Below are 25071 nucleotides of genomic sequence, written 5' to 3' on the forward strand. Positions count from 1 at the left end.
TGACTGAAGATTTGATGATTTAATTACTTATATGTTCCTTCCATCATATATTTAATTAAATTATCATTTCAATGGAATTTTTAATTAAAACATGTAATTTACAGCATCTCATCCGAACAGCTTGAGTGAGCTGCGTACTTGGCTCTTGCGAACAGCTGAATTGCTCAACCAAATGCAACGCTTATTCCAAAGCGCTTGCCAACACTCCGTCGCGACGTTTGGACGTAGAAACGCGAAGAAAACGGCAGTTTGCTGGAACATTTTTTGCTCCGTGGATTTTAATTAAATTTAAAATTACTGCAAAAACCGCCAAGTATGTACGTGCAAGATACGCAAGCGGAATATATAGTGCCGGTTAAATTTAAGAAGTGCATGTTTCATAAAACAAAATGAGAATAGAAAGTGGCACAGAGTATAAGAAATGTAAATGATAAAAAAGAGTCAAAGCCAAAGAAATGCGAAAATATATACATATACATACATATGTACATCCGCATACATATGCACTTATATGTGTCGTGCGAGAAAGAGACAAGGCCATGAGAGTGAAGCATATTAAGATAATACATATAAATAACAGTGCAACCATTTAACAATTTAGCATAATTACATTCAATGTACGTTATGTACGTATGTAACTGCATTTTAAATATTTCCGCAATGGCATTAATAATTGGAATGCTTGCCGCTGGAAAGGGGATCATTTTGTGAGTGTGTATGTGAGCGAGTTTGAGTAGTTGAGTGTATTTTTCATGCGTGTGTGTCAGGACATATATATAAATATATATGTATGCAAACGAAGGGAACATAAAAGCGGTGGTATCTATGTAAAAAAATATATATAAATATTACTTAGAAAATGTACAAGTCAAAAACATAAAACGGCTACTTCGTAAATTTAAACAAATAATATATAAAAAAGATGTGTACCACACATTCGAAAGAAAACCTACGAAAGTGGTTGCTCGCGTCACTGCTACGTTTGTATATGCATGCGTGTGTGTGTGTATGACATACACACATAGGTGCGTTCACCACGGACAGTGTTGTGTGTGTGCGTGTGAATGCGAGAGGAATGCTGTCTATGTATCACGTTTCGCACTCTATATGCATATATGTTCATATATAAGTCGAGGTATGTGTGTGTGTGTGTGTTTAGTGTTGTGTAGTGCACAAAACATGAAGTCAACAGATTTGAATTCTGATTCTTTTAAATATATACATATTTGGCTTATGTTTTGAAGCCAGTGCATTAGATCGCTGACACTCGCTCCCACAACAGATACATTGTGGGCATGGTTGCCGTTTGCCAAAATGTACGACTGGCCATTTTGTCTGCGCCATAGTTGAGCAAATCGATCTGGTTTATTCTCCGGTTTTCAAACAAAAAAAAGTTGCATCCCTAACCAGGCAGCATTCACTAGCAGAGGGCGATGCACAAAAGAGACAGTGAGACGTAGCGAGAGAGAGAGAATGAGCGTCCGTATGACAAACATACACACACACAGATATATACATATGTATATAAGAAAACAAACTTGTTTGGCCGTGCGGTGTGTACTCTCTCGCTCTGGCCCTCGATCCCGCTCACTTGCAAAATGAGCAAAACGCCGCTATTCGTTAAAAGAGAGAGCTCACAAATCTGCTTTTGAGTGGGCTGCTGCTATTGCTGCTGTTGCTCGTTTCCATTCTCGCTACTCGCTGCTTTGGCCCGTAGCTGTTGCTCTCTCTCTCTCTGTTTTAGCAACTACTCAAAACCAAAAGCAAAGCTAGACGAGCAAAATTTCCATTGTGTGTGGCGATGTCGCGTCGTCGTTGTCGTTGCCAGCTACCAGCAGCAGAAGCAGAAACGGTCTCGCAGTCGGTTTTAAATTTTCTGACTCGTCATTTGGTGTTGTGCGAAAAGCGAGAAAAACGCACTTATATACATATATTTATAAATATATACGTTCGGCTACATATGTGTATATTGAGTAATAAATTAAAAATAATATGTATTTAATGCGGCGCAGAAGGCAGTGCAAGGTGCAAGTTCGATACAAAAAAGATTAGCAATAAATTCAATCAAGTCTCCCATCGCTGTCAATGCTCTGTGTACGTGTGCATGTGTGTGTGTGCGTGCATGTGATATTGTGTGTGTGTGAGTTTCTTTTTAAGCACAAACTCATTACAATTTACTATTACTCATCTGCTGCTGCTTCTTGCCTCTGTTCCACACACAAAGACTGTGAGTGAGTGAGAGAAAGAGACAGAGAGCGAGTCGCAACACGCAAACCGCAAATAACTTACAACTTTATATTGTGAAAAATCGAAATACGAAAAAAATGTATACAGAAAAATGAATTTGAAAATGCACAATTGGCAAGATTTGCAACAGTGTCGAAACACCGTTATGTGCAGACATTTATAAACGACGCATTTAGAATATATTTGCAAAAGATATATATCTTACATATTTACTCAATTTGTATAAACTGTAGCTAAAAAAACTACCTATTTTAGTTTTTTCGTTTTCTTTCCTTTTTTTTGTCTACATCAACGATTAACGAAAACTCAACGACTTTCATCGTCGTGCGTCGGTGTTTATATGTATGCATGCATAAGTGTGACTCGTTTGCTCTCTCGCTGATACAACTACAGACATACACACACTAAGAAGCACCCCAGTCGTCGTTCTCGTCACGTCGACTGCGCGCCTTGAAAAAGTCAATTTGGTTTGTGTGCATGTGCGTGTGTGTGTGTGTGTGTGCGTCGAGTCTCTCATTCGCTTTCGTCTTGCGCTCAGTGTCGAATGAATGGACAGTGGTTCAGCTCCATGAAGTGAGAGAGCGACAGAGTTGGAGCATTAGTAGATGGACGTGTGCTGCTGCGGCCGTCCACCCTTGTAATTGCCGCAAATGTGCGCGTGTATTTGTGAGAGAGCAACAAATAAGTAGAAGCAGCAGTAGTAGCAGTAGTCTCAATAAAAAACAATAAGACTAAAACGTTAAAAATACAAAATTGTTTTTTATTGTCGTGTGCCAGCGTAAATGCGAATGTGGAAGTGTGAGTGAATATGAGTGTGTTTTGTGAGTGCAATTCTCCGAAAGCCAAGTCTCTCTCTCGCTTTACAGTAAACTTGACTGGGATGTTGTTGCTGATTTCGAAATTGATTTAACTGAACGTGTTTCGGCTTCGGAAGCGCGCGCATAAACGAAAACGAAATATTCAACAACAACAACAATAATAATAGAAATGACAATAATCTTCACTTCTCTCTTACAGTGCAGCGTCGTAAATAATAATAATAATAATATATACACACACACAACAAAACAACGAAGTGAAAATGTGCCGCAATATGTGTGTGTGTGCCAAGTGCATTAAAAATAGATAGAAAATACATAAAAAGAATTCTTAATTATTAAAATAATCAAAATACGTGCATAATCAATTTTCGTTCTGCTATTAAACACCAAAAATTCAAAGTAGCTGCAAACTGCAACAGCTGCAAATCAACAGCAAAAATAAAATACAAATACAAGAAGAATAAATGAAAAAAAATTCACTCAAAAGCAACGCAATTTGTGTCTCTGTGTACGTGTCTGTGTCTGTGCCTGTGTGTGTGTGTCTCTCTTGCTCTCTCACTGTATCTATTGTCATATAAGAAGAATCAATACAACAGAAAAAAGTAAAAAATTCAAAGCAACAAATATCCAATCAAAACAAATGTGCAACAACAACAACTGCAGCTACAAAATACTAAACATATATTAATTACTATATATGTGTGTGTACATAAAAAATCTACATCTTGAGAAAATGAGGTGCTGCTGTTGTGCAAATATAATAAGCCAAGAACTATGACGCATCAAAATCATCAGACAAACGGCGCAAGTTTGGAGGATTGCCATACAAACTTTTATGCCTTGGTAAGTGTAAAGAAAAAACAAAAACAAAAAAGAACAGCAAGTAAGGTGTCCCGTCTCTGTCGCACAATCTAGTTCCATTTTGCCATTTCCGTTAGATCTAGGTCAGTGACAAATGCAGCACAGGGCGTTTCAGGTTGGATAGTTGGGCGCCCACGCGCGCTCCGATCGCCAGCTGCTTATCGATAATCATTGGCAATGGCCATTGATTAAGTATGGTTGCGTGTTCTACCTTCCTCGCTCTCGCTCTCTCTTTGCTCGGACTCTGTAACGTTATTTTCTTTCACCTAAAAAATCACACAAAAGCGGAACTATGCATAGATACAAAACAAGTCAAAGAAAAGAAATGAAAAGGCAGCAGCACACAATCACAATGTATCTGTGTGTGTGTGCGTGTGTACTACATGCGACAACATTGTCCGGTCATAACAGGTTCTTCTTCGGCGTCTAGTTGGCCGCCGGGTCGCGCCGTTTCTTTTTCACACAAGTTGCGCGCAGCCAGTGGCATATTTCTTTAATGAATCTTGCTCAAAGACAAGACAACAACAAGCATAGAAACAGAAACAGTAAAATGTATACAACTAAATGCTAAGGAAAAGCTCAAATGGACGCCTGAGCGCGATGTTAACGGCAAAATCGACTGCGACGTTGACGCCGACGTCGACGTAGACAAGTCAACGTGCTGCATACGCCTGCCATCAACCTACGGCGCCTTAAGAAGCAGCAGCAGACAACAAGCGCGACAGAGAGGCCGACGCGCCAACGAACGATGTACGAAATAACGAAACAATAACAAACGCGCAAAACTTTCTCTGAGCGAGTAAAAATGTCCAACGAGAGCGTGCGAGTTAGCGAGAGTGTGAGTCTGCTAGGCAACAGACCCATTTAAAGAGAGAGACCAGAAAAAAAAAAATGAATTAAGAAAAAAGTGAACAAGTCAGCTTGAACTTGGGAGGCACGCGCGCGTGAACAAACACTAGCAAAGCGTGTCAGAATGATAACACACACACACACGCATACAGTAAAAAGCGTGCGTGCGTGCATATGCGAGTGTGTGAGAGAGAGGCCACTATAATATATGGCCCACAGGCGTCGAAAAACGAGCGCAAGCAGCGTAGCCGCCAGCGCATGCAGAGAGCACACTGAATAAATGTTTGCTTGTATTGCCGATTGAGCATGAAAATTGCAAAGATACTCGTGTGCAAGTGTTGCGTGTGTTTGTGTTGTGTGTGTGTGTGTGTGTGCACCGAGACGCCGCTGACGTCGGCAGATAAAAGACAGCGACCTGAACGTGAATTGTTGTTTTCTGCTGTTTGCTTCTACTAATGACAATGTTGAAAACAGCAGAAGACAGACTATGTTGGGCTTAGGATATTAAAGAAACAAAATGCATGAGTCAAAAGGAAAGAAAAAAAAAAAAAAAAACAAGATTATTGTAGCGAATGGCGTAAAAACGAGAGCGAAAAATGAAAACACAAATTGCGATGCTCAAAACGAAATATAAAATACGAAAATCAAAAAGGAAGAATATGGAACGCAACGAACTGTTGTTGCTGTTGCTATAGTCGTTTTTGTTGTTTTTGTTAGTGCTGGGGGCGACGCTCGTCGACGTTATCGGCGCTCGGCAGCCATTCGTGGTTTGGGGAATACCTTTTGCTTGCGTTGTTATTGTTGCGGCTGCTCTGCTCTGTCTGCGTGAGTGCAAGTGTGTGCGTTCGTGTGTGTATGTGAGGTGCAGTTATTTGGCCATGTTTTGCGTGTTTGTATTTGTGTGTGTTTGTGTGTGCGCAGTCTTTCGAATTCGGTTTTTTGTGCTGTTGTGCTTGACGCTCTCTTCTGCTTCTGCTGCTGCTGCTACTGCCTTTGGCCATTGATTTGTGCTTGCTACAACAGCGCAGCAGCAGCAACAGCAACTACGACAACTTGTTCCAAAGCTACAAAACTCGCAACGGAAGCCGCCAATGACGAGCCAAAGACACGACCCTAGCCAGTTTTTTTTCTTTCTTTCATTCGTAGTTTTTTCTTTCCCATTTTTGTTGTTATTTTTTTTATCGCTTAGGTTTTCTTTTATTCAGCGTCTTCTGCTTTGAGCTCTTCTCTCTTGTTTTGTTGCGCTTTGCTTTAAGCCTTTCGTTTTTTCTTATTCTTCTTTTTTGTTACAAGTGCAGCAGCAATGGAATGTTGTGCGGCATTTTGCAACACTGCCACAGACAGAGCCACACACAGTTACAGATGTTTTCACAGCTTTTTTCTGTGGTGCGACTAATGGAAATTATTGTGTGTGTGTATGTGTGTGGGTTTTGTAAACAAAACGTGGGAGTTGGGTTAGTTGAAATGCATACGTTTAAATACAGTAAGCAAGCGATATAACGAACTCTAATGTTGAGCAGAAGTAAAAACAGATTTAGTTTAATAAAATTTGTACTCTACATATAGTTATCTATAATGAATTGCGTTTTGTTTGGAAAATATGTAGTGTTCAAATATACATAATAAATTTATTTTATTGTTATTATTTTTATTTGATTTATTATGAGAATTACAAAAAAGTTGTTAGGGATGTTTATAGAAAATAATATTGTAATAGATAAAACAAATAAAAATGATGCATATTAAAAATACCAGCATACATGTATATTATATAAATTTTAATTTGTAAAATTATAATACAATTATAAAATTTTAAGAAACTTTCGCCACTATAAAACACACTTTCCCAGTACTTTGTTTAAATGATCTATTAAATTTAATTCGATGTGTAACGGTTTGAATCAGCTGTTTTTTTTTTTTTTTTTTTCCATGGTATAAGTACTTAGTTGGAGAAATGTTAATAGATTTTTGAGATAATTTCTTGGAGATAAGCTTTTAAATAGAACTGATGTTTCTGGGCAACTATTCAAAAGCAGCTGTCGCATTGCTAACAAAGGTCTAAACAGCTGTTCTGTTCTGGCCGAAATCAGAATGAGTTCAGCTTATCAAATAGCTCCTGTAACAGTTGCAGAGATAGAGGCAGCTACTTGAACAATGCAAACACTTGACCAACCTATCGATTGTGTCACATAATATACATATGTATGCGTGGCTGTGTTGGTGTTGTTGAGTATACTTAAATATGTTTGTATCTTTATCTCTATCTTCATGACGCTTATCTCTCTCGATACATATTATTTATTCTAATGAAGCAATCGATGATAATAATGATAATAAAACTTACCAACACTCATCCTCTCTCTTTCTCTGTCTCTCTCTCTTTACAGACTGATTTGTGTGGAATTAAATGGAGAAAGTTCGTTAATGGCGAACGTCCGAATGCGTCGAGCGATCCTTTGGACGATCCAATTCTGCGCTCCTATTCACGATGCATGCAGGCGGATATGTTGTGCGTGTGGCGGCGCGTGCAATCCACCAAGCAGGACAACTCCGATCCGAATGCCTTAAACTTTGAGATTACCACATCGACCACTGTGCACCCGCCCCTATCGCTTGCAGCTGCCAAGGAGCTGTGGATCTTCTGGTATGGCGAGGAGCCAGATCTGTCGGAGTTGGTCGATGCGGATCTACTTAAAATAGCGGGTAAGTCTAAGTCAAATGGAAATGAAACTTATAGAAAATATGTGAGACGAAGTACCTTTGATATTATATAGATATCTCCAATGAGCTCTTCATATTCCACTTCCAGTTAATGAAATTTCGCAACTTCCAACTCTCCTTTTCTGTGGTGAATTACATAAACAAAACTCACCATCATATTCTCTAACGGTTTTTGCTTTGATCATTAATCAGTCAGGCAGAACAGTTACATGAATATTTACAAATGTCTGTAAGAATGTATGTATGTATATGTACATATTTATGTGTGTCTGTTTATGGTAACACACATAAATAATGCAAAGCAATATGTTGAGAACGTCCGTTACATTATGAGCTTTTTATGAAATTTAATAAAACCTCAAGGCCACAGCGCGTGCAGCAGGCTAAAAATTTGTTGTACCCATGAGAAAACCAAAACAATACACACACATTTATATATACACACACATAGGCATGCATGCGCGCACTCGCGTATATCAAATCATATTGCGAATGTGTTTGTGCGTTGTATATGTATTTCTCCAACATTATTCACATGGCGCGTTGCTCGTCTGTCATCATCAGCAGCAGCAGCAGCAGCAGCAACGCCAGCAGAACAACGTAGTCTTCTCCTTCATCTTTCTCTCTCCCCCTCCCTTTGTTCGCCTACAACGCTGTGCGGTCAGCCCACGCGTTGAACGTCACCTGTGTCATTTGCAATGTTTTTGTTTCGTTGAATTCGCTCTCTGGTGTGGTGGGCGCGCTCACACACTCACACGCTCACACTCGCACTCTCCTACTCTCCTATTTGCTGACGCTCCATTAAGCTCTCTCACATTCCCGCTCTTTACATCTTTTCGCTCTCGCTTGCGCTCTCTTGGTATTCGCTACAGCCGCCTCGGCAGTTCTGCAGCTATGATTCGGGGGTTGGTTCCTTCGCAGTCAAAAACAATAACGGCCTCGGTTTGCTGCTGAGCTTCTGTTGGTGCTTTTGCTGCTTCTCTTGCTGTCGTTGTGTCGCCTCTTATCAGTAGTGCGGTGTGCGGCTACTATGTTTATTTAATTTTTGCCTCATGCTTACACACAGCCATCCAAATCGCTATCTGCAACCACAAATTATCAGGCTATCTCTTTAAACTTGCTGCCCGTCTCGCTCTAGTGGCAAATTCCATTCCCAAAACATACGTCAACGTTAAACGTTAAACTTAGTCGTAATGTAGTTAGCAGAGCAACCCACTTTTGATTGCTCGACGTCATATTGTCGGTCACTTGACTTTTACAGTTAGTTGTTGATATCTCGAAGTTGCCGCTGTTGTAGCGACGCCGGCGTACGAGATGAATGTGTGTGTGGTGAAATTGTTGTTGACCCCGACGCCGAGTGGAGAGTTGTTGTTGTTAATGTTGCTTTTTGTTTTTGTTGACAAGGACATTGACTAATTGCATTGACATTACATTGCCTCGACGTATGGGTGTGTGTGTGGGAATTCTCTTTTCTTTTTATAGCCTTTTACTTTGCCGCAAACAACAAACAAAAAAGATTCGAGTGTGAATGCACTTGTCTGTGTAAGTGTGAGTGAGTGAGCATGAATGAAGAGAGACGAGACTGAGACGCTTCGTCCGTCGTATGTACGTGCCTGCTGCTGCCCAGTGAAAAGTGGCAACGTAGCGCTGCTGATATTGTTGTACTTAGTTGATGTTGTTGTTCAACTTACCAAAGCTTTTGTTGTTTTCGGGCCGCATAAAAACAGACGTCACTACATTCATTGTACACACATGGTCAGCGCCTCTATATTGAGTGCCTCGCTGAGAGAGTTTCTTCTTTTTGCGTTTGAGGATTTGTTTATAAAAAAGATTTGTTTTATCTAGAAGAATATCGACGTTGGCAGTGCTTTGACTTTTGGACTGCAAATCGATAAACATGATTTGATAATATCGATAAGCGTGTCGCTACTTGTTGTCATTGCTATTTTCTGCTGTTGTTTTTGTTGCCGTTCAGTTTACCCTAAACAGCTGTCACATTGCTGCGGCTGCTGTTTTTACATTCTATGTGTGTGCGTGTGTGTATGTTTATTTCTCTCTTATGCTTGCGTTATTCGTGTGAGCGCGTTCTACAATTGGGGCTAATAATTATGAGCTCACAGTATTTATGCATGTATGCGTGTGTATGTGTGTGAGTGATTGTGCGCTCTTGTCGTTGGTTCTCTTTTGTGCGCGTTTTTAAACTGGTTTTTAAGCTTAATTACAATGCGCTTTGTTGTTGTTGCTGCTATTGTTGCAAGATTTTGCATTCTCTCCGTTTACTTACTGTTTCTGCCTGTTGTTGTTGTTGCTGTTGCTGTTGTACTTAACCAATTTTCAATGTGTGTGCTCACTCACATATGTAGATTATTGACCTTGATTAATAATGCAACTATACAAACAACAACAATTACATATCAAAAATATTTGCCCCGCCTGCTGCTTGTTGCACGATTCACACACGCAATCTTTCCAACAAAGCTCTCATAAAATTGATTGTGAAATTGGCGTACGCTAGTAGAATCGTATCAAGGCACTGTAATTATCCACACAAATGCAAACACACAAACACACGCACACGCACACAGTGATTCGCACGCTTGTCATAGTTGGCCCGTTTGCACGTCATTTTCATTCGCTTTTGCTGTGGTAGCAAATTTTTAACCTAAAATAGCGTTTCAAGCACAAACAACAACAACACTGCGAAAGGCTCTCTTCTTCGTTAAGTGTGTGAGAGTGTGTGTGTGTGGGAGAGTGAACGAGTGCATGCCTTCAAAACTAGCGGCACTTTTGCCCAAACACAGTCTCGTTCGCTTACTCACTCACTCTTTCACTCACTCACTCACTCAGCAACAGCGAATGTTTGCGCATATCTAGTACATGTTCACAGATACAGACATAAGACTACTGTTTCGGACTCCTCTCACCCGCTCTCTTGGCGCTCTTCATAGCTATCTCTGTCGCGCTGCGTGAGTCGCTGTCGGCAGCAACATGTGCACAAACCACACGTGCTACAAAAAATACAAAAATACACAGATACATAGTATGTCTGCCTCTGCCTCTGTATGTGTGTGTGTACTTGGAATTTGCATTGAGCAGCCGTCGTCATATTCCTGTTATGGCCGGGAATGAGTTTCGTGGTTGCCTGCAGACGAAGACCCACGAGCGGCGGGTCGGCAATTTTAATTTTGTATTGTGGATTTGTAGGTTTTGGGGAATTTCGTTTTATGTTTTGCAGTTTGTTTGCTGCTGTCCGGTTATGCTTCAATTGGATGAGATAAAAAAGCTGCAGCATATTTTTTTTTTCTTAGCTCCCCCTCACTCTTACAGTCGCGCTAGCTGGCGCTCTATAGTTTTGAGCTTTTAATATTTTACTGTGTCTGTTTTTCGGTTTGACCCCGGCTGGGCCAAACTAGCATGTAAATACATACATACACACTCACACACACACTCATACATAATCGTACATTGCCCTCTGGTAAAAATTTTACGCTGATCTCATTGAAAGAAGGTACACATACCCACACATGCAAACAATGAAATCCACAAGCAGGCTTGTAATAGCTGTGGAAACAAAAACAACAGCAACAGCAACAAAACTACCAACAGCATAAATTTCCAAAGCCCAGCCTAAGCCGCTGCCTCAGTCCGCTGCATTGTTTTTGCTGTCGGCGCGACGCGACGTCGGTACTCGCTGCTTTTCGTACACAGTTTACACTCACTCTCTCACGCTCACGCTCAGCTCACTCGCCGGCCTCCTGCCATGCCACTCTTTGAGTTTTGAGTGCGAGCGCGAGTATTAGTGTGAGTGGGTCGCGCTGCTCGCTCTTTTCTTTAGGTTGTGTTTTGTTATTTATAATGTTGTTTACCTTTACGTAATTATCTTTGCAACATTTGTTGGTGTTGCCTTGTCTGCGCCTCTGGCTGGCCTCTTTTGGTTATTCTTTTTTTCTTATCTTTTTCTATCTTGTGTGTGTGTGTGCGTGGAGTTTATTTTTTATTATTGTTTAGTGCAGAGGGTGGACCGGCGTTGATGCTGCGCTGTGTAAATGACGTTGACGCCGCAGTCGACAGTCGCTGCTGCTGCTGTGTGTGTAGGTGTCAGCGCGAATATGGATGTGTGTGTGCGTATGTGTGTATATGTATTTGAGATGCTTGGAATTTTCCAAAAACAAAAAAATCTCGACTATTCCCCCACTCCCGCTCATTCGTAGCCGCATTGTAAATAGGCGACTTGTCGACTCGACTCTCCGTACCGTTTGATTTTGATTTTCAGTTTTTTTTTTGTGTGTTTGTGTTTTGTTTTAAGTGGCATTTTGTTTGCGCTTCCGCTTTTGATTTGCCTGCCTGTCTACTACCTTCTGCTGGCTGCGTTTTGGGCCTGCTGGGGACCGTTTTGTTGCTTCTTCATGTTTTTCATGTTTTCTTTCCCCTTTTTGCTGCATTTACATACAAAATTCTCGTAATTTCTTGTCGCTATGCAATAGCTGTGAATACCACTTGCTCTGTCTCTGTCTTTCTCTCGCTCACTTACGGCCTCTCTTTAGAGAGAAAGAGTTGTTTTTGTCATTGGGCTGCGCGCGCGTCGCACAACAATAACAAATTAAGAATTGCTTTTACAACAAATGCTCAAAGCGCGCGACGCTCAAATTTTTGGTGCTTGAATTGTTTTGCGTTATTATATTGTCACACACAAACACACACATTCATACTTATATGGCGAATTATTTGTTTGTAAATAGCAAAGCTACGCGCGCGGTAATTTTCCGCCTTTCGAATATGTTCCACAAACTAAAATCAGAAAGTGGAACGCAATATGTAAATAAACTTGTTTGCCTTAGAGAAATGGAAGTTGGCAGGAATGGGATATTGACTTTACAGTGTTGAAACCCACTTTAAAGAGATAGATTTTAGAAATTGCAACCAATTTGTACAAATAAAATACAATTTTTCTCTTAATTTTGATTTTTTTCTGTATTTCTTTCCATTTCCAGCCAATCAATCGCTCTGGAATGGCACCTGGAAGGGCGAGCTGACCTACGAGTGCCGCTCGCTGCTCTTCAAGGCACTGCACAATCTCATGGAAAGGTAAGTGAAACTATATTGGAAATACTCTGGAAGATTTGAAAACTAATTTGCCTTTGTCTCCTCTCAGATTCGTGCTCACCAAGGACATTGTGCGCTTCGGCAAATGGTTCGTGCAGCCCTGCACTTCCAGCGATCGTCTCTTTGGGCGCAGGTGAGGGATCCAATCATAAATATTCAACGAAAAAGGGGATGAAATGTTTCACAGAAACAGTTTTGATTGTTGTGTATTCCATTGGAACTGCAGGCATTCATCCCAGAGTAAACTATTTCCAGACTGGAACTCTGTGCGACTACATTGAAGCTTATGCAGTCGCATCGTTCTTCCAGCTACATTCCAGACTTGATTTTAAAAGAGGATTTTAAGAGAATTTCACTAATGCCATCCCTCTCTATCTCTTGTAGCTCGCAGCATTTGTCATTTTCCTTTACGTTCTTCGTGCACGGTGACACGGTCTGCGCGTCAATCGATCTGCGCGAGCATCCTGCGGTGCGTCCTTTGACCAAGGAGCACTTAGCCGAGGCAGCGGCTGCATTTGCTGCTGCCAGTGGAGGCGGAGCAGCAGGAGCACGTGGCCAGGATGCAAACGGAACAGCTCAACTGCCGGCGAATTCACCACTGTTGGATACGGCAACTGGAAATGGAACTGGCGAGAAGTCGGCGGCGACGTCGACAGCGACGCCAACGCAGGCGCGCAAGGTAATGCTGGCGCCCTTTGGCATTGCGGCAATACTCACGGGGAATAGCTACAAGGCGAGCGATCCAATGGCCGAAAAGATACTCGAGGACTGGGCCTCGTTCTTTCCGCTGTGCAATAAGGACAACACGGATGTGCCGCCCGTCGTGGAGGTGGTATCGGGTGAGTTGGAAATACACTCATATATATGTACATATATTAACTTATAATTAATCTGATATGCTTTGGCCAGGTGGACATAAGATGTACCATCCCACAAATTACGTACTAGTCACGGATCTGGATGACATGGAAGAAATGGAATTCGCTGAGCTGCACGGCAAAGTAAACGGCGCAAGCAGTGAGCCACAGACAGCAGCAGCAGCAGCAACAGGAACGGGAACGGGAGCGGGAGCGACGCAGGCAGCGGCAGCACAAGCGCTGCCAATGGCGGCGTCAGCAGCGGCGTTAGCAGCCGCCAAGGAATCGCGTAAGGCGGCAACGCAAGCGGTCAGCGCTCTGGAACGCCTAACGTTTCAGCCCTACTACGATCAGCGGCCCACATCGGGCTTCACCTTCAATACCAATAATACTCATATACCCCCATCGGCGGCCATTGAAATGCCGGAACGTGCCTGGCAGGATTGCATAATGAACACGTTGCATGTGGACGCAGCGGCAGCGGCGGCGGCAGCAGCCGCATCAGCCGACGAGGAGGAGAGCAAGCAAACGGATTCCAAGCAGCTGGTGCAGCAGCAAATCCAACAACAGCAGCAGAAGCAACGCCAAAAGTTGTGGAACTTTGTGGATCCCATGCAAAAGGCGCCCTGCATATGCACCAAGTAAGTTCGTCTCGCTCTCTTTCTAAAACTAACTCACCACTTGTTACGCTCTCTTTCTCTCTTTTGAACTGTTACTGTTACTATTACTCCTGTTCCACTCGTACTACTTAAGCTCTTTTGCGCTCTCTCCATCTGCACATTGCGTGGAGTGTTTTGCATTGTTTTTTTTTCTTCTTTCGTTTACGTTTTCATTTTCGGAGTATGTGCGAAATTGTTAGTAGAGAGATTTGTTAAGAATCATACAAGTATATATTAATATAAATATAAACATACAAATGTAATGCAGATAAAACGCTTCAAAGGCATGTTTAGAAGAACACAGAAATTCCCCATTGATATATATATAATAATAGTAATATCAAAATAGTTATTTGTGTGTGTGTGTGTTTATCGATCAACGTTGCATGTGTTGTCGATATTAATACGCTTACTGCTAAAAATCGTTATAAATATAAATATATGAGAGAAATCTAATAGAAAGGTGCAAAAATCGTACTGAGAGTCACCGCAGAAGCGTTAAAGCTCGCGAGAGTTGAGTTTAAAGTTTAACACAAAAACCCACCAAATTTCAGCGCACAATGCAGCAGCAGCGGCAACGGCAGCAGCAGCACTGTCAGCATTGGCAGCGGCAAACGCCAGCATAGCAGCAGCAGCGGCAGTAGCAGCAGCAGTAGCAGCATTGGCTCGCCAGCGCTGCGAGCTGCGATCGGTGTCGCTAGCAGCAGCAGCAAGTCAACGTTTCAGCTACTCCAACAACATCAGCATCATCAACGGGCGGCTCATCATTCCAGTTCCAGTGTTGGTTACTTGAACAGCAATTGCAGTTCCTCTTACTCCTCTACCCACTACTCCTCCTACGCTGCTGTCGGCCTCAAGCGACAAATTGTGCCGTTTCATCAGCGTTCTCTACTTAATACTCAGACAGCGCTTAAACCTAACTACAACAACAACACTACTTCCTCTACAACAACAACAACAGACACCAATATACCAAAACAAAGGTTTGTGTCGCTGTTCAGACGTGTGTGTGTGTGCGTGAGTGTGTGTGTATGTGTATTGCCAAATCTCTTTATTTTCCATGGTTGATTTTAACTGTTAATACGCTCTGTATATATTTTATTTCACATACTCACAGACACACACACAGACGTTCTCTTAAGTTGTTTATATTCTGTTAACTTCCATGCGCTCTCTTTCTCGTTCTCCTCCTATCTGATCATCAAGACAACAGCAACACGCTCTGTTAACTTTTTAACATCAATTTTGTTTATGAATTTTTTGGTTGTTTGGTTTTATTTTTCAATTATTTATTTACCTTTTTCTTTTTATGCTAAATTAACTTAAAATTCAAATACATATGTACACACACACACACAAAAGCATATAAATTCGTACATTTTTGACCCTTGTTGGCATATTCACCATTTAACAAATAACAATTGGATTTATTTTTTTTGCTGAACTTTGTGGTAAATGGGGTAGCTAAAAGAATAACAGCAGCAAAGTAATAAACAAATAAAGACACACACACACATACATACATGCATACACACCGTTAACAAAGTTACAGTTACATATTTGGCATTCGAGTTGTCAGCGATAATTCGAAAATTCGGCAAACGGCCAATTGTTATCGATGCTCTCTCCTTCCGTTGCATGTGCGCTCTATCGATTGCAGCTGCCTGTAGAGCCGTTGCAATTACACGCACACTTACAAACAGACACGTTATCATCTCTACATACATATACATATATGACTGTAAATAACAAATATGTAAATAAGTAGCAGCTGCAATGTTGTTTTATATTGTTTTTTGTTAATTTAATATATTATTTTGGTTGGAAATGCGCTCGCTCTTGCTCTCTTTTTTTCTCTCTTGGATGTGGTGTTTACCTATATATTGTTTGCTTACCAATATCAAAGTTCGTTATCGATTAATAACGAATTACGATTTAGTGTGAAGTTATTAATTCGTAGTTTTTTTGATTTATCTAGTTTATATATTGTATATAACGGAACAAGCATGTTGCGCCTGGCTGAGCCAACAATTTTTAATTAATTATAGTAAATTAACTTATAAGCATTAAAAGATAAATTTACAAATATTTAATTCTCATTCTTGTATATTTCCCCCTTTTTCTTTATTTTATTAACATTTAGACATCTCAGCAACGCTTCAGGAGGCGGCGGTGGCAGCAGTGCCACGCCCTGCCATGGAGGAGCCGCAGCGGGCAGCGCTTCAACTTATTCACGCAACTCAGTGGGCGATTCATCATCGATGCCACCGATTGCCTCCTCCTCGGTGGGTTCACCCGCAACGCCAGCTCCATCACCACATCCGCTTTCCAATTCGGCGCACTCGCAGCCCACATCGGTGCCGCCCGCCGCTGAGCAAGTGAGTCCAAGTGACGAACGATTCACAATTTGAATAGAATACTCTTGAAATTTCGTTCATTGCTAATTCACGTTCTTCTTCCACCACTGCAGCTGCTCAACATGAGTCCACATGCGCCCACATCAGTATCGAATCTTCAGCAACCGCCTACGCCCATCGATCATCTGCTGGACAAGAATACGCCAGCGCCCACGCCCACGGATCAGCATGATAGTAAGAGCATAACTGCCTCGCCCTATGTACATCAAACACCGAGTGTGGAGCCTCCCACTTACGCGGACCACGGGTCACAGGGCGGTGCACCTGCCACTCTAAATGCGCCCGGCAGTGTGCCCCAGCAGCAGCCTGCGACGCCAACAGCAGGCGGAGCAGCAGCTGGAGCAGCAGCAGGAGCGGGAACGGCTACGGGAGCGGGCACAGGAGCTGGAGCAGCGGTAGGAGCAGCAACAGCTGCACCTGCATCTGGCGCGCAATGTGGCACGATTAGCGTTAAGAAGCTGGAGATGCAGCAGCAGCAGCCGACGATTAAACAGGAGCCGGGCACAGGGCGCGGCAGTCAACAACTGCCGCCCCAGCAACAGCAACAACAGCAACAGCAGCAGTCGCAAAAACAACAACAGCAGCAGCCGCAGCAGCAGCAACAGCAGCAGTCGATGGCAACCAGCACCATGGAAGCTGTCACCAATCTCTTTAACCTGTACAAACCGCCACAGCTGACGCTCAAGGATGGCGACAGCGTCTACGACGAGGAATGGCTTACAGAGGTCTACGATTTCAGCTATCAAGAGTCCTGGTAGGTGCAATGTCGCCCATTACTTTAGCTATAACTAATCCGTGCCCCACTTCTTAAACAGGGACAATCTGCCCGTCAAGCGACCCAAGCTGAATGAATCGGTCAAGCTGCGACGTCCGCGCTATGCCAAGAATCTGTACGAGGGGCACACGCACTTCAAGCCACTGATGCCCTCACCGGGATCTGTCTACGGCTCGTTGCTCACCATTGAGGGCGGCTCTGTGGCAGCACTCGGAGCTGCGAGCGAGAGTGGGAAGGCAGCAGGAGGCGCAGGCGGTGGACTGGTGGGCATAGCCACGAATGCAGGCTTTGGCAATGCAGCTGGCGCAGATGAGGCGGACAATGCGCTCGTCAAGAGTGAAGCTCCATCGGCAGCGGGCGACGGAAGCAGCTTCTTCCCCTGTCTGGACATCAAGACGGAGCCAGGCTTGCACTCGCCCTGCAAGGAAACCAAATCCACCAGCACTGCGGGCAGCGGCGGTGGCAATCTGTTCACAGCGGAGGGCCTGAATCCCTCGCTCAACGACCTGGAGCAGCTGTTCGAGACGAGCTCGAATGACGAGTGCAGCAGCGTGCAGATTCACACGCCGCCCGACTCCAACAATCCCTCGAATGGCGGCTGCAGCGCTGTCACCAACACCATCGACGAGCTGAAGCGCAGCACCGCCGTGACGAGCGCTGTGGTGGCCGCTGTCGTCGCCAGCAGTGGTGCGGGCAGCATTCAAGCCGAAGACCTAACCAAAATGTTTCCCACGCCGCCCTCGCATGAGCAGCAGCATCTCAACCTGAGTCCCTGTCAAACGGACGTTGTCATGACCGATCTGAGTGTGGATACGACGACGACAACAACAAGCAGCGTGCTGGTGGTGCCGGCGGCAACAATCACAACGGCGGCGGCAACAGTTGCAGCAACAGCTACGTCAGTCGGCCTCGGAGTCATGCTGAAGATGGTCAAGCAGGAATACAGCGTGGAGCTGGGCAGTCCCGTTGAGGAGCCCATTGATGACTGGAGCTATGTCTATAGGCCGCCGCAGCAGGAGAAGTTCGTTGGCTCCTCGCGCTATGCACCGCTCACCAATCTGCCCAGCCAGACGCTGCCGCCTCTGCAGCTGCCCGCCAATTGCTTCTACAATCCCACCTGGAGCCACAGCCAAAAGTCGCGCGCTGCGACGCTGGCGAAGGCGGCCGCTGCACAGCAGCAACAGCAGCAGCACCAGAAGCATCAGCAGCTGCAGCAGCGCATCCAGCAGCATCAGCAAATGCAGCAGCAACACCAGCAACAACAGCAGCAGCAACAGCAACACCAGCAGCAGCAACAGCAGCAGCACAAACAGCTGCACGACCTGCTTTCGGCTGGTCCTCGAACTCCGATGAATGCAGCGATGCCCTCGCCCTCAACAGTTCCACAGCCGTTGAGCAGCGGCGGCAGTCAATTGCTGCTGAATCAACTCAACTGTCCGCAGGCGCCGCCCGGCAGTTCGATGCAGCAGCTGATGCAGCGGGCGGGCATGTCGCCCATTCCCTCACCTGGCGGCCCAGGAGTGGTGCCATTTCCGCGCAGCAGTCCCATGCAGCAGCATCATCCGATGCGACAGACGCCCACGCATCCGCCTCCTCCGTATCCGTATGAGCTGGCTGCTGCTAGTCCGGCCACGTCCACATCCTCGTCGTACCTTAACAAGCCGTACGGCTCTCAGGAGCCGCCAGGACATCCGCATACGCCTCACCACGTGTACGGCTCGATGAGCGGAGGAGCCGCAGGCGGAGCTGCTCTCATGTCGGGCGATTCCAAGCTGGCCATGATGCAGTATACGGGCGGCAGTGCACCGGAATCGGGAACGGCTGCAGCAGCAGCTGCTGCTGTGAGCCTGCTGCAGGAGCTGCCGGAAGTGAACTCTGTGCTGGTAAACATCCTGCTCTACGACACGGCACTGAATGTCTTCCGGGATCACAATTTCGACAGCAGCAGCGTTTGCGTCTGCAATGCGGATACGCAGAAGATCGGGAATATACGTGGCGCGGATTCGGGAGTCTATGTGCCGCTGCCGGGCAGCAGCTTCAATCCCTTTCCAGCTCAACGAGGCTCGAGTGGAGCAGGAGGAGGTGGAGCTGGTGCTGTCACGCCTTATAATCAGTATGCAGGAGCAGGAGCTGGAGCTGGTGGTCTACGCATGTTGAGTGCCTTTGGCGGTGGGCTGGACTCGTCGCCAGTGGCTGCTGCTTTGTCCGGAGCTGGCTCCGTGCATGGCCATGGCCATGGACCCAATGGTGGCTCCAGCGGCTCCGCATCCTGTACACCGCCCAGCAGTAATCCCCACATAACAGGCTACGTCGACGACGATCCCGTGGAGTGCACGTGCGGCTTCAGCGCTGTGGTCAATCGGCGACTATCGCATCGGGCCGGTCTCTTCTACGAGGATGAGCTGGAGATCACGGGCATTGTGGACGATCCGGCGAGGAATAAACAGCCCACTCTACTAGCGCTCATCCAGTCGCTGTGCCGCAAGGGCGCCAACAACAACAACAATAATAATAACAACAACAATAACAACAGCAAGGATGCCTCCTCTGGCAAGGAGCTGGAGAAGCTGACGAACACAACGCAGCAGCAGCTGGAGCAGCTGGCGCATGCCATATTCGATCTGCTGCTAGACCAGTGCTCCATCATACAAAGCTCCAGCAGCTCGGTGCATCGAGCACTGCAGGCGCACCGTCGCAGGATGTCGAGGCAACGTCGCCTGGGCGCCTCGGTGGCCAGCATTGCGAATGTCCTGGAGTTCACGGATGCCCACGATGTGGTCAGCTTGGCGCTGGAGCAGGCGCGTCTTGCGTTCGAGAACCATCGCCTGGACATGAATCTCCTCGAGTTCGGACATGGACATGGCCAGCATGGCAGCCAACAGAATCATCCGCAACATCCAAACCAGCCCCATCACCCGCACCAGCAACAACAACAGTCGCAGCAGCAACTCATGGCCTTCCAGGCGGCGCCCGCTCTTCGCCAGAAACTGTTGAGCCTGGGCAGCAGTCGTCTGACGGTACACAAGTGGCCCTATCTTCCAGTGGGCTTCACCCGCAGCAACAAGGAGATCGTCCGGACGATGAATGCCATCCAACCCATGCTGCAAAGCGCCTTCCACTGCAAGTCGCGAGGCGGTGCAGCGGGCTCCAAGGATGCCAGCTCCTACAATACGGTCAGCGGTCCCTTGACCTGGCGGCAATTTCACCGCCTCGCCGGACGAGCCTCTGGACAGTGTGAACCACAGCCCATACCTTCGGTTGTGGTTGGCTACGAAAAGGATTGGATATCAGTGGCACCACATTCCATTCACTACTGGGATAAGTTTCTGCTGGAGCCCTATTCCTATGCACGGGACGTGGTCTACGTCGTCATTTGTCCGGACAATGATCATGTCGTCGCGAGCACTCGCACCTATTTCCGTGAGCTGAGCAGCACGTATGAGATGTGCAAGCTGGGTCGCCATACGCCCATCCGTGGCTGGGACGGCATCCTCCAGGTGGGTGTATCCGAAAGAGATGTCACGACCCCGCTAGACGATTGGCTACGTACGTTGGACCATGCGCCGCTGGCGGAGCAGATTAGGCGTTACGCCATTGCCTTTATGCATCAGCTGGCGCCTTATCTGAGTCGCGTGCCTGGTGATAAGACACTGCTCAATCCGCCAGATCCTAGTGGCAGTCATTCCACAAAAGCTGGTGTAACTCAGCCCCCAACAGCTGCAGAGCATCCGGAGCAGCCGGTCATCAAGCAGGAGCCGGGCACCGAGCAGCAACAGCAGCAGCAGCAGCAGCAACAACAATCGGGCGCAACCCAGACGAGCAACAATCAGGAGCAGGACAGCAAGGCGGATGTTAAGGGAGGCGCAGCTGGAGGCGATACTAAGCCAGCACTGGTGCTGGGCGATCCACTTGGCATGGGCGAAACCTTGGAGGACATTAATCCTTCAGCCATTGTGCTGTATGTGGTGAATCCCTTCACCTTTGCCTCCGACAGCTTCGAGCTGGAGCGGCTTGCATTGATTGCGCTGCTCCGTTGCTATGCGGAGCTCTTAAAGGTGGTGCCAGACTCGGTCCGTGCGCAGATGAACATCCAGATCATCTCGCTGGAGTCCATTATGGAGCTAGGACCCTGTGGCAACCGTCGTCGCTTCTCGGACGAGATCAAGTGCTTGGCGCTCAACATATTCTCGCAGTGCCGAAGGCATCTGGTGCATGCGCAGCCCGTGAAGAGTCTGACGGGCTTTGGCACGGCGGCCAACATGGAGGCGTTTCTCAAGACCAAGGATGAGCCGAATCGACGCCCCTACAAGATGTACACCGCTCCATTTGTGCTGGCGCCCATGCACGAGCGGAACGACAAGACGGACTTCTCCCGTGCGGCGGGCAGCATGCATGGCCAGAATGAGACGCGCTACTCAGTGATGTATTGCAATTATTGCCTGAGCGAGGATCAGTCCTGGCTGCTGGCCACCGCGACGGATGAGCGAGGCGAACTGCTGGAGAAGGTGTGCATCAACATCGATGTGCCCAACCGTGCCAGAAGAAGAAAGGCTCCCGCACGCTATGTGGCGCTGCGTAAGCTCATGGACTTCGTCATGGGCCTCATCTCGCAGACGTCGCAAATGTGGCGACTGGTCATCGGAAGAATCGGCCGGATTGGTCACAGCGAGCTCAAGTCCTGGAGCTATCTGCTCAGCAAGCAGCAGCTGCAGAAGGCCTCCAAGCAGTTCAAGGACATGTGCAAGCAGTGCACACTCATGTATCCGCCTACCATTCTAAGTGCTTGCCTGGTCACCCTAGAGCCAGATGCCAAGCTTCGCGTGATGCCCGATCAGTTCACGCCCGATGAGCGCTTCTCCCAGATCTCCATGCAGAACCCGTTGTCGACGCCGCAGGATGTCACCTGTACGCATATCCTGGTCTTTCCCACCAGTGCGGTCTGTGCGGTAAGTAATGTTAGCGATTATCGGTTATCGATTATCGATTGTCTATTAAACAATACTAACCTGACTTTCTTCGTTAATATTGCAGTCCTTCACACGCCAATTCCAGAACGAGCCTCAGGTGGACGATGACTTCATCTTTGGTGAGGAGGAGGGCAACGAGGACTTCAGCGATGCGGACATTGGCGATCTTTTCTGGGATTGTGAGTATTGTTTGGAATCGATAGATTCTTGTTTGGTGACTTGTCTCACGCATGTTCCTCTTGCACAGCAGCTCACATGGATCGCGTCTCGAATCACGGCAGTCCAGGACGCATGGAGGACAACCGCAGCTGGCAAAGCGCTGGAGGCAACAATTTCAAATGCACGCCACCGCAGGAGGTCGAGGAGGTATTGTGGATTGCGTTTAGTTATATGATTGAATCTTTGATTAACATTCGATTTGTCTTTCAGGTGGGCTCCCTCAACCAGCAGCCCATTTCGGTGGGTTACATGGTATCGACAGCGCCTACGGGCCGGATGCCCGCCTGGTTCTGGTCCGCCTGTCCGCACCTGGAGGATGTGTGTCCCGTCTTCCTAAAGACCGCGCTGCATTTGCATGTGCCTAATATACAGATAGCCGATGATATACTCAACTCGACCAATGCTCATCAATCGGCCAATGATCATCCGTTGGACTCGACATTAACAGCCGACGTGCTACGCTTTGTGCTGGAAGGATACAATGCGTTGTCCTGGCTGGCACTCGATTCCAATACGCACGATCGTCTGTCCTGTCTGCCCATCAATGTGCAAACGCTAATGGACTTGTATTATCTAACGGCGGCCATAGCATAGAGCAAAATATCTGAAATAACAGACCATTAACATTAGCAGTAGCCGTAACAGTAACAGTAACAGTCGATTGCTTCCGTTTGCTGTACTTCCATTAACATAGCGAACTATCCAAAACAGTAACAAAAGAAAACAAAGCAACTACCAGCCAGTTAACAGTCCAAATGAAAATAATGATATACCAGTAACAGCAGAAGTAAACGTAACAGCAATGTTAACAGAAACTGTAACAGCAGCGCACAGTTAGCGTTAAACACAGAGCCTTGTAATTAAAGCCGCCGCCGCAGCAGCCTTACAGCCTACCCAAAGGATGTGCAACAAAGACAAGAAAGTTGATTGATGATGAGATGATGAGAAGGAGCAAGAGAGAGAGAGAGAGAGAGAGAGAGAGAGAGAGAGAGAGAGAGAGAGAGATGATGATGAGAGATAGAGAAGAGTAGCGAAAACAGCATTACTATTTATTAATTGAAAATTGTGTATAGTGCAAGAATTGTTTTTTATTAGGCTGGCGTTCGTTTTAGTGTTTAATATTTATACATATACAACAACAAAGAGGATGAAGTAGAAGAAGCAAAACAAAACAACAAAAAACCACACATAGGGGCATATTTATATATATTATATACATAGATCATATACAATACGCAAGATTTAAAACAAAAAAACAAAATATTTAGTAAGTAAGCTAAAAAGAAATTTGTACATATTTACAACCAATTCACCGTAAGCACTAAGAACAACAACAATAATTATAAAAACAAACCGAAAAATTATAATTATACAACAAAAAGTAGCTTACAACAAATGAGAAAATACCTAATTAAAACTAAATTAAATTAATAAATTGTAAATTTTTTGTGCAAAGCGAGAATTAGTTTAAATTATTATAATGAAATAAAAACAATTTAATGTTAAAGCGAAAAATCACACTCCCACACACACACACACGGACATAGGCAGGCAAACACACACACAGACACATTTTCGTATACTGTGCATGCTTATATAACAGTTATACACACACACACATACATATATTTGGACGCAAAGCGCAGTTGCTGGTTAGCAGAAAGAAGGGAAATTTATGAATGGGGTTTAAGTGGGGGGAATGGGGGATATACGGTATAAGGGTTTTAAGTCAATAAGTAGTTTTTTGAGGTTAGGAACTGTTTTATACAAAGAGAAAGGGGAAAATGTTTTGTTTTTTATACATCGCACACTCACACACACCCACACACCTGCAGAGATACACACACACACACAAACAAATACACACTCACATAGCCAATTGTTTAATAATGAATTACTTAAAAAGAAATTGTGTACAAATTAACATAAATATGTTTATATAGACAAAAAAGCTTTCTTCAACTAACACACACATACACACTCTCACTTACAAATAAAACAAATTGATTTTGCACTTTAAAAAATGAAAGATTTTCGCTAGGCTTAAGTTTACATTAAATGAAAAAAAAAAAAAAACAATTATTAAACAATGAAATTAATTTTACCTGTGTATTTTAATTAGCATAATTTAATAACAAAGCGAAACAACAAACAAATCTACATTTACAAAGACGTTTTCTAGTATATACCACACACATATAGACACACACACACACGCTTTACTTTTAAGTAGTTTGGTTTTTTTTACGTTTAGTATTCGATTTTTTTTCGTGTATAATAAAACATGAATTATTTGCAATTACTTTTGTTTGGGTCATTTCTTTTGTTTTTTTTTTGCAATAAACAATTTACTAAGAGTAAGTCAGTAACAGTATTTCTGTTACTTAAGTAGCGCGGCGATTTTTCATATATAAAAAACATATAACCAAACACGCTTCCAATAATTTCCAAAAAACAGTAGAAAATGAAAAAAAGAAAACATTTCCTAGCTAAGGGTTTCAGTTCGCCACTCAACTCAACTCAACTCAACACATTTGTTCACCACGCTGTGTGGTGAGTTCGTCAGCTCGTCTGA

At 44.9% G+C, this 25071-nt stretch overlaps 1 protein-coding gene and 1 non-coding gene across 8 annotated transcripts; both read left to right on the forward strand.

Annotated features, from left to right (window-relative positions):
- Window positions 1–193: 193 nt before the first annotated feature.
- Window positions 194–23465, forward strand: LOC6586579 (mediator of RNA polymerase II transcription subunit 13). 7 transcript variants are annotated; one of them, XM_044010124.1, is made up of 14 exons: window positions 194–423; window positions 3265–3911; window positions 7166–7481; window positions 12491–12584; window positions 12652–12735; window positions 12987–13441; window positions 13512–14100; window positions 14673–15101; window positions 16262–16496; window positions 16589–17289; window positions 17351–22256; window positions 22342–22456; window positions 22525–22643; window positions 22707–23465. In XM_044010124.1, exons 2-14 carry the CDS (start codon window positions 3843–3845, stop codon window positions 23088–23090), a joined length of 8496 nt encoding a protein of 2831 aa, XP_043866059.1. In that variant the 5' UTR covers window positions 194–423; window positions 3265–3842; the 3' UTR covers window positions 23091–23465. The 7 variants fall into 7 exon arrangements, with proteins under 7 accessions (XP_043866059.1, XP_043866063.1, XP_043866061.1 ...); XM_044010128.1 differs by having other exon boundaries at window positions 22528–22643; XM_044010126.1 differs by having other exon boundaries at window positions 194–317.
- Window positions 12769–12919, forward strand: LOC116804686. The gene has a single exon (XR_004364696.1).
- Window positions 23466–25071: the final 1606 nt, after the last annotated feature.

This window comes from Drosophila mojavensis, unplaced genomic scaffold, assembly GCF_018153725.1.
Source record: "Drosophila mojavensis isolate 15081-1352.22 unplaced genomic scaffold, ASM1815372v1 contig_74, whole genome shotgun sequence".
NCBI lineage: Eukaryota > Metazoa > Arthropoda > Insecta > Diptera > Drosophilidae > Drosophila > Drosophila mojavensis.